This window comes from Oncorhynchus clarkii, chromosome 8 (assembly GCF_045791955.1).
Source record: "Oncorhynchus clarkii lewisi isolate Uvic-CL-2024 chromosome 8, UVic_Ocla_1.0, whole genome shotgun sequence".
Classification (NCBI taxonomy): Eukaryota; Metazoa; Chordata; class Actinopteri; order Salmoniformes; family Salmonidae; genus Oncorhynchus; species Oncorhynchus clarkii.
This window is the reverse complement of record NC_092154.1, coordinates 16,043,759-16,054,222: the sequence shown is the minus strand read 5'-3', so window position 1 is coordinate 16,054,222 and position 10,464 is coordinate 16,043,759. Positions and strand designations below refer to the sequence as shown.

At 43.5% G+C, this 10,464-nt stretch overlaps 1 protein-coding gene across 4 annotated transcripts in view; it reads left to right on the top strand.

Annotated features, from left to right (window-relative positions):
- Positions 1-3,019: 3,019 nt before the first annotated feature.
- LOC139415013 (AT-rich interactive domain-containing protein 1B-like) overlaps positions 3,020-10,464 on the top strand; it is an 83,242-nt gene continuing 75,797 nt past the window's right edge. For all 4 annotated transcript variants that reach the window (XM_071162745.1, XM_071162746.1, XM_071162748.1 and 1 more), the window contains exons 1-2: positions 3,020-4,441; positions 9,297-9,500. In XM_071162745.1, coding sequence (XP_071018846.1) covers positions 3,164-4,441; positions 9,297-9,500 — 1,482 coding nt within the window. In that variant the 5' untranslated portion in view covers positions 3,020-3,163. The remainder of the gene's footprint in view (positions 4,442-9,296; positions 9,501-10,464) is intronic.

Sequence of the window (10,464 nt, the reverse complement as noted above, 5' to 3'; positions counted from 1 at the left end):
ATAACTATGCTCCAATCATGCAATCCCATTAGCTTGGAAATCAGTCTCTGTGTCCGTGCCTCAGTTCTCTGACATTGTCAAAATGTATTTGAACATTTTTGAACATGGCCTGAGCAGCTATGTCTAAATGCAAATGAAGGTCCAGTGGGGTATAATTGCGTCCGTGTGATGATTACAACGGGAAACTAATGATTTACCTCTGCCAAGGTCAGGGGAGGTTTAATTAGGAGAAACACAATCAGTGTCACTCGTCTCACAGCCTTATGAGCCCTGTTCAAAAGTCGTCCACTGTATAGAGTGTAACGTTCCATTTGAGACCACTGCCTGCCTGGGTCCCTGTCACACAGATGGTTTAAGTGGGGTGATAAAAGGTGTCTAGATGGTGGAGAAGTAGCTGCTGGGTCAAGGGTCGATATGGGGTCAAGATTCAAGTGACGATGTCCACAGACTGTAGTCGACAAAGGGTGAAGATTATAATTTGTCAATGGGTTAAGTCTATTCCGTATGTAGGGTACTTATTTTGACCATGGCCCATAGAGCTCTGTTCAAAGGAAGGGCACTATATAGGGAATAGGGTGCCATTTGGGATGTGAACATGGTGTAATTAGTTTGTTACATGGTTAGTGCTGACTGCTGAGTAAGCAACACCCCTGTTTCCGTTCTGTGTGCTCTCACCTGACATGGTATATTCTGGAATCAACTAATTGTGTGAAAAGTACCTTTTAATTGCAACAATTTCTCTTTCCACTATCAAAAGTACTGATTAGTTTGCTGATGTCTGTGTGTAGCAATTGTATAATGAGCCATTCTCTAATATACACAAACAATTGTGGCACAAAAACAATCAATGTATTTTTTTTTTACCCCCTTTTCTCCCCAATTTCGTGGTATCTGATAGTAATTACTAACAATCTTGTCTCATCGCTACAACTCCCATACGGGCTCGGGAGAGACTGCTTCTTAACACAGCGCGCATCCAACCCGGAAGCCAGCCGCACCATGGAGGAAACACCATGCACCTGGCGACCTTGGTTAGTGTGCACTGCGCCCGGCCCGCCACAGGAGTCGCTGGTGCTCGATGAGACAAGTATATCCCTACCGGCCAAACCCTCCCTAACCCGGACGACGCTAGGCCAATTGTGCGTCGCCCGACGGACCTCCCGGTCGCGGCCGGCTGGTGCAGTGGTCTAGGGCACTGCGCCCGGCCCGCCACAGGAGTTGCTGGTGCTCGATGAGACAAGGATATCCCTAGGCTAGGCCAATTGTGCGTCGCCCGGCGGACCACCCGGTCGCGGCCGGCTGGTGCAGTGGTCTAGGGCACTGCACCACCCGGGAGGCCCCACAATGTCTGTTTTTTTATTGGTGGAATTATCCAGGGCACATTGCCACACAGACTTGCAAAACACTGTGAAGTACACTTGACATTGACGTGTACTTCATGTGTATGTAGATGTGATTGCAAAACCCTTGAGAATCTCCTTCTCACAGGCCAACACACTGGCCTGTACAGAGAATGCATGCTTCAGACACAGCCATAATTTACGTTACGATCTGGCATTGTTATTGGAACGCCGGTCACAGACATCCTATACATCACCATTTTATATCTAATTCTATGCTGTCTGTACTCTCATAGCTTCTCCAATGCATTGCGATTTGAGAAAAGTCATTGTGATTCCTTCTTATATACCTCCATCCACAAGGTCTTTGGAATCAACCTTGCTACCAGCTGCTTCAGAAGAGGCCTTTGGTTGCTTACCTTTATCCAATAAATAAAATGATGCACAAACTTGGATTGCAAATACAGTATAGCATTTTCTTTATTCTACTGTCATCGAAGACAGTAGAATAACAGGTCACACATTTGGGAATAGTCACTTTCATACACTGCATATTGGATCACTTGAAGCCATCCTACTAGTAAACAAATCAATTGTCATATTGTTATTTACTCAACCCTGAAATTGAAAGCATGTTGGTTTGACAAGTGTCTGTATAACAAGGTGTGCTGATTGCAAGCGCGTCCCAAATTGCTCTCTATATAGTCCACTACTTTTGACCAGAGCTCTATCCGTAGTGCACTATGAAGGTAATAGGCTTGCAAATGCCGTGTTGGAGCAGTATTTTCCCTTCCCTGTAAAAAAAAGGTCTGTGGTGTCAGTGTGTTCCTGTGGAGCTGTACTGTGCTGCTTTCTGTGGGTTTTCAGTGACCCACTTTCCCTGCTTCACTTGACTGGGCTGCTGCTGCCATTTCTGTGGGAGGTCTCAGACGATTTCCCCCTTGAACAGGTCTCTCAAGTGAGTCAATCCCTCAACATCACACAGACTAACATATTCAGGAAGAGTAACAGCTAATGGGGATCCTAATCAAATAAAAACATATTTGCTCATGTATATTCACTCTCATTTAGGCCTACGTAGAAACACACAGACATTCTCATATGGCCTGTCTATCTTTTTCTTTCAATTCTTGTTACTTTAATAATAACAGAATAGCATAGAGAAGAATGAGTACATGTACAGTATTCAGTCAACAATTTCCACACATATGATGGGCGAATGGGGTGAATTCATAGGTGAATGAATTCAATCAGACAAATAGATTAGGCATATTAAAGAAAGCAGGGAAAACAATAGCACCATTCATCGCAAAAGTAGGCGCTCGAACACTATTTCCAATTTAGGCATACAAATGTTGCCTTTCAGCCTGGTTTGCTATGAACATGCAAGTACTTTTTTGTTGTATGTGATAAAAAGTGATATGTATATATTAGGGCTCAGGTGCCACTACTCAGAATAATCTCGCCCCGCCCAGACCAGGAAATCGTCAGCCATTCAGCCCTCTAGATCGCTGAGGTATAAACTATCGATTCTCAAAGCTCGCTGTTGCCATGCTGGGCTAAATGGTCTTTGGAGAGAAAAGGCATTTGCCTGTATACGGGTTAAACATGGAAGCAAAAAAGTTTCATGCCCGTCTTTATCAAAACTTTCAACATAAGCTCGCTCTAATATAGATGGTATTTATGCTCATATTCGACACTTTGCGCTCTTTTTCATTTCCCGCTAACGTTAGCTTGCTTGCATCTTTTCGTGTTCTGCTTTTCTTCTACATGTTTAGCTTGCTAGCTCGACTGGATTTTCTGCCTGAGATGTGGACTTGATCATGGCCGCACAAGTGGCAACAGCCCTAACATCAACTGGTAAGAAAAGGTCGAGTTTAACTAGCAGCGTGAGTCAAGATTTTAAATCTGCTAAATCTGGAGTAGTTGGTGGAGCTGGACTTGGGGTAGGAAACGGGACTATCGTTCATGCTATTAATGTAGAACGCAATCACCATGAATTGAACCCAAACAGAGCTCGAGTTTTTCCTGTAAACAACAATTCGAGTCAACGTGAGAAGGAAAGTGGAGATTCTAGATCGGAGTCTTTTTCGACTTCAAATTGTAGCATGAGTTCGGGAAGCATGGAGACGGGAACGCTTGTCAGTCATAAAGTGAAAAATGTTGGTGTCGGAGATCCTCCTCCATCGCACCACCACACACCTCCACAGCAACAGCCATTCAATCAATTCATTCAGCACCAACAACGCCAAATTCACAACAGCCAGCAGTCGATACATGGAGAAAGTGGAAACCGCCAACATGGAGGAAAAGAGAACGTTGTTTTAGGGAATCAAGTGGAGCTCCATCAGCAGCAACAAATGCTACATAAAAGTGAGGAGGAGGACCAACCGGGCAAAACGGAGGACCGGATTAACAGCAGGTACGACCATGCCAGTTTGGGAACAACTAATAACATCAACCCGTCCCAAAGTGTGAACAGTTCAGTTTTGGAGATAAATAATAGTTATTATGGAAAGGGAAGAAGAGGGCCTTGCTTTGATCAACATGGCGGACAACAAAGCCCAGGGTCTGGGATAATACATTCGGTACAACAGAACAATATGGATCAACTTCAACAAAACTCCCACGAAGGATACCAAAACAACCCGTACAATCACTACCCGAACTACCGACCTGGCTACGGTAACAGTGGATATGGGATGATGAGTCCCTCTCGGCACGGGAACAACATGATGGGCCCAGTCAGCAACACTGCTGCTGCTAATCATAGCAGAGCTGCCATGGCTGCTGCCTCTTCTTCTGGTAGTGCGAATATTGGAGGGTTTCACAGATTTCCAGGGCAAAGTCAGCAGCATCCGTCGGGGGCCACCCCGACTCTAAACCAGTTACTGACGTCCCCGAGCCCTATGATGCGGGGCTATGGCAGTGGCTATCAAGATTACACTAATCCTTCTGCTGAACAACAACAATCAAGCATGGGGCTGACTAAAGACTTGAGCTCCCAATACGGTTCAACAACTCATAGTTGGGGAGGACAAGAAAGAAATCACCCTGCCATGAGCCCTGGAAACAACGGACAAGGAAGCGGCAGATCACAGGTAAATTATGCATTCATATTTGTCACTTTTTTCCCCTAATGTGCCGAACTATAACTACGCTTTCCAGGCGGCTTGGCTAGTTAATTTAGCTATGGACAGACACGTTAGCTATGCTAATGTATTAGCTAGCCAGCATCGCTAGGACAACTTTTGTACATTGTACTGTTTTTAGGTTAAATAAACATGCACGCGGAGAATACCCAAATGGTAATTTTCTGAATTCCGTGTCCTTGTGGGCAGATAACTAACTTAGTTAACTATTCTGTTATGGTTGATTTGAAGTTGGCATTTCAATTTCTGTCCAAGGTGACTTCTGGTTGGGGATCCCAGACCTTTCATTTAGCTTGCTTGCTTGCTAGTCTCTTAAGTCTAGTTAAGTTAGTCTGTTCTCCAACATTTCAAACTTTAACTACAGTACTGTACCATGTAAACGTATGCATACCCATGCTGATAAATTTACTACAACATTTTCAATATAACTTGTGGACTTGCTTGACTTGCCTAATTAAAGAAAGGTTAAATAAAATAAACGTTAGACTGGGGTGCGAAAACTATCGCCCTTCCTTCTAGATAGCACAGGATCTGTACAACTGCTGAGACATTGGAAGTATCCGTTTCATATCTTAAAACGCATATATACTTTTATTCAACAAATCAGAATTCTTACTAGCTAACACTAACATTCGTTTGTTGATATCCAGCTAGCTAGATATCATACACTCCAATTGTTATCTGCTATTGCTAACTAGCTATAGCATAGCCTGCTAATGTTAGCCTTGTCACACCAATTTGAAGGCCTCGCGTTGGCCAAGAAGCTAGATGTGCTCCTCAGCACGTATTATGATCATTATTTCAATTTATTTAAACAGGGAAATTCCATTGAGACCAAGGCCTCTTTTACAAGGAAGCTCAGCACACGAGCATACAAATTCACAATATGTACAAGCAATTGAATAAAATGGACATATGAAAAACAAACACATTACTCACTAATAAAAGTCATCAACCAGCCTTCTGAACTTCCCTAGTTGTGCCAAAACATCAAACTTTAGCGTTCTGGACATCTACCCACAGATCTACCTACCTAACTCGGTACCTAACTCGGTGGAAACTGAGAGTTAGGCATCCTTGTAATCAGGTCTGGTGACTTGTGTGCATGTCTGTCATTTAGCAATGAAGTAAGGTATGGCAGACATTTGCACAAGGGCTTTATAAACAAACAGATCTAGAATATTTGAGAGGGCCAGCCTACTTTCTGATACAGAATGCAGTGACGTGTACTGAACCTATCGTTCCTAGTAAAGTGTAGTGGGCTATGAAAAAATGCGTCCAGTGGCAGCTGCATTCATATAGACGATATCGCCATAGTCTAAAGCCAGAATGAATGTCAACTGGATGATTGGGTTTCTGCTATTTAACTAAATGCTGCATGCCCTGTTCCTACAAAGAAGCCTGTTTTAGATATTAAGGCACTTACATTACATATAAAACAGTACATCATATAACATTATTACACCACTGCATATCTAAAATACTACATGTATAATACCACCATACAACTATATTACAATGTACTTGTGTGTAGATTGCATGTGCAAGCGCTCGTTTGCGTATGCATACATCAGATACATTTGTAAGCTTTTTGGGAAATAACATGTACATACTTTTAGCTGCATTAAGTACCAATTTCAGTTCAAGGGCTTTCTACAAAGCAAAAGGGCAGATTGTAGTTGAGAGAGAGCCTTGTCAACAGAAATCCCAACAGAATACACAACCGTATCATATGCATACAATGGGAAGTTACAATTTCTTAGACAAACCAATATTGCTAGATGCCAAAGAACAGGTTGGTGCTAGTAGTGGTCCATGTTCCAGTGAAATGTGTTGCAATCAATTGTTTGACTGGGTGGTTAGTGGGCTGCTATGCATACTCTTCTGAAATGAGTTCATGAAACATCCACCGTGTAGGCTGACCGAAACGATTGTACGGAGGGCCTGGCAAGGGCTGGTGTCCATCTTACACTTCCAAGATCACTTTGGAAGCATGAACATTTGAGCTAAATTTGACCACGACCTCCCAATTGACCTAATCTTGCATCTGATTGGTTCTTACCACCTGCCTATCAAGGACTGTGGGGGGTGGGGGTTGACATGGAGGCCATTATGTGGTCTCCCCTTCATTATGTGGTCTGCCTTCACACATGCAAATTAGCCATGTGTCCGATCCCACAATCAGCCAGCTAAATATCTCAGCTGGAAAACACACTCTCTCTCTTCAGGCCTGCACTGTGACAACCTACCAAGAAGTGCCTGGTTTGAAAGCATTGACATCTTTTGTAAATGTGAACATGTTGTGGACGGAACCCTCCATTAAACAGGCTTTCTGTCTGAAAATGTTTAACAGCCACTCTAGTCTCTACTGTAGCTTCATTTCCCCACGGCTAAGCCCCCTACAGTGTTTAAAGATGTGCAAACTGCTGCACTACACAAAATATGGACTTTTCCGATGGAAGTTATTCTTGTATTCACTAGCTAATTCCTGCTGTCTCCAGCATGCTCTGAGATCCTGTTACTGACAAGGCTATAATAAACATTTCTGCCTTGAAAGTCTATCATCTTCACTGAGGTATTGTAATTGAGTCTTAAATTAGTATTTTTAAAAGAGGACATGTCCTGTTTTTCTGCAACTCTCTGTCATTCTGGCTTTGAGCACATGGACTTTGGTGCATCAGAAACACTATGAAAGGAGTGATGCTGGCTTTGGTCTCTGACATTCTTGCCGTCAAAGCTCTAGTTTTATTACATTTTGACAAGTGGATATGTTTACGTGTTAGATGCAGTGTGTGGATATAGCCAGATGATGTGGTAAATGCGGTGGTTTGCCTGTGATGTCCAAATTTGGACGTCAGTGAGTCTGGACGTCCACTTCATTGTGGGTTGGAGAGGGTTCGTCCTGTGCTCTTTGGTTACCCGTAGTGTAGGGTTACAGACAAACCTGAGATTGTGTTTTAGGAACTCATCCCAGGCATATTTCTGACAGACTTGTAAGAATTGTGCTGGCCTAAAGTAGAGGGGTTTCTCTTCATAGTTTCTCCTCCCTCTCCAGAGGCAGGTTTGATGTCTCCTCCCCACCCTCGTGGTGTGAATTGAACACATGGCACTCTGACTCAGTATTTAATCTGTCCTGAATTGGCACTCTATTTCATATACAGTGCTCTACTTTTGACCAGGACCCATATGTTTCTGGTCAAAAGTAGTGCACTATAAAGAGAATAGGGTGCCATTTAGGATGCAATCCTTTTATTTAGCTGATTTGTAGGTAGGATTTCCCCATCTGAATGGCCTCATTCACATTGACAGCAAGCCCTCGTTTGGTAGATTAGCCTACAGCAGACAGAAGAAGTGTTTAGCTGGGAGAAATTTAGTGATTTTTGCTCACTGGACTCCTAATACAGGGAATATACGAAAACAAGCTTGACCTATTTGTGTTTAAAAAAAAATCACATTCTTTGCTCTGCAGCTATTTTCACCAGTCTTTCATTTGTGGGGTGAGACTTTCTCAAAGTAATGGACCTACAACACCTTCATGTGTGGTGTTTACGAACGGATTGAAACCAGTTACAGGTCATAAAATGGAGTAAGAACAACACAAAATGGAATGTTTACTGCTGGTACCTGAAAAGCATTCTTGTGTAGACAAAGTGTTGTGTATGTATTTAGTTCAGAAAGTGTAGTGTTTAGGATTTAAGTAGCCTTTTCTCTATCTGATGATCTAGTCGGTCTTTTTTGTATTGAGAAAGTTTTATTTTAAGACTGTTAGTCATTTGAGTTTACCAAATGGATTCTGGCAAGTGTAAAATAAAAATATTGCTTTGTTTCTGTCTTTGAAAAAAGTTGATTAATTCAAATTAGGCGTACTGCCAGGTGTACAATACTTCTACAAAGGATTGTTGGTACAACATCCTCCAACTTGCTTTCATTGCTCATAATCCCATCTGAGCTACAGCGAAAACATTTGAATCGTTTTTATTCTGGATAACCTACCCTTAACTGTCATTTAGTGAGTCTGTGTTAAAATCGCAGGGTGCCCAGGCATGACTGCTGACACCCAGACTGTTCGTTTAAAGTGGCCCCTTGGGCTTTCTCGATTGCTCACATTTTCTTTAAGTGCTTCTTCATTTGGCCTGAATTTAGCAGTGACACGAGAAGATTAGATTGAATTGCTCTCACTCTTTTTTGGCACAGCCTGCCGAGCCTCTCGAGAATAACCTGACTCCTAAAGCACTTGACGGCACATTATCCTGGATATCTTTGCCTACCCCTGGACCTGACTATGAACCCCAGGCTATTTAATAGGACTCCGATGGAGAAATCTGATGTATTGAAACATTTAAAAACTACTTTTGTCATTTGCAAGGCATGGTGAATAGGCCTACTTCATTCCTGGCCAGCTGTCATATACTGGAAGTTGAGTAGTGATGGTCAGAATTGGACCATGTTGCTATTGTTTTCTTACTAGTTTTGCTCTAGTCTAGGCTAGACTCTAGATATATTTTTATACCTTTTTATTTAACTAGGCAAGTCAGTTAAGAATACATTCTTATTTACAATGATGGCCTAGGAACAGTGGGTTAACTGCCTGTTCAGGGGCAGAACGACCGACTTTTACCTTGTCAGCTCGTGAATTTGATCTTGCAACCTTTCGGTTACGAGTCCAACGCTCTTACCACTAGGCTACCTGCCGCGAATGAGAAGGAAGGGGCCTTTGACCTTGCAAGCTGTTGGTTGTATTATACAATGTCTAAAGCATAGTAAGCCCAATCTTATGCTAACTTCTCCCATCTCTCTCTGTTAGGTGCCACCAATAGACGCCATGGCGATGAAGCGCTCTCAGCTGTACGGCATGGGCAACAACCCTTACTCCCAGCAACAGCAGGGCGGGGGCGGCTCCTACCCTGGCCAACCATACGGATCACCTTTTCCTCACCGCTACCCAATGGGAATGCCTGGGAGGGGTCAGATGGGCATGAGTGGAATGCACTATCCTCAACAGCAGCAGGTATGTTCTCCATTTAGGCTAGTCAACCACTGCCTAAATGTCTGCCATTGCAATGTAGGCTACTTCTCTACAGACTACTGTCAGCATTCAGGAGTTAGCACATGACGTATTCGCTTTTACAATGAACCGCATTGGGATGCCCTTTCACCAGTTACACCAGTGACTGGAAGGCAGAGGGCTCTTCAGAGCTGTGTGTGTTTTGAATGACAATCACCTTGCAGGTTAATGAAAGCTTTGGCCTGTTGTCCCATCACGCAGAAGGCATGGGTCTGTCCGTGTGCTTGCCTGTCCGTGGTTGCATCCCGGAGGGCACCCTGTTCCTAATGGACCGGGGTGAAAGTAGTGCACTATATAGGGAATAGGTTGTCACACAACCCCTGTGTGGGTGGCAAGGCTCTGACTGAGTGTAGGGATCTGTTGACATGCAGCATGGCTGACAGAGCAGTGTGGGCCAGGCTGGGCTGAGTCAGTCTATTCTGGTTAGAGGCAGACTGCACTGCTGCTATATTTAGCCCCCGGACAGAATGTTGGACTTGGCTCTTAACGCTCCTCCAGAGACGGCCTGGCAGTGGCCCTCACATGGGACCAGGCTGCTGACGTAGCATGATGTATGATGGTCCTAAATAAGGACTAAAGTCTGCCTCACCAGTAGAATTTGTGTACTGTTCTTGCTCGCTCTCTCTTAATTATTTATATATGTATTACACACACACACAGTTTGTTTTGCTGATTGAAGTAAATTCCCTGGGCTTTGCTGCTGTTCTGTTTCACAGTTGGCTCTCTTTCATTCCAGCCATTATCCTTCCATTGACAGGTGCTGAAAAAAAGTATGGAAACCCTTGTTGATATGAATAGACAACAGCTTTCTATGCCCTCCACTTTGGCATGGGCCATGCACGACACACACACACTAGGAATGGTTCTGCAGTTGTAATCTTGTCATATACCAATGTCATATTGATAC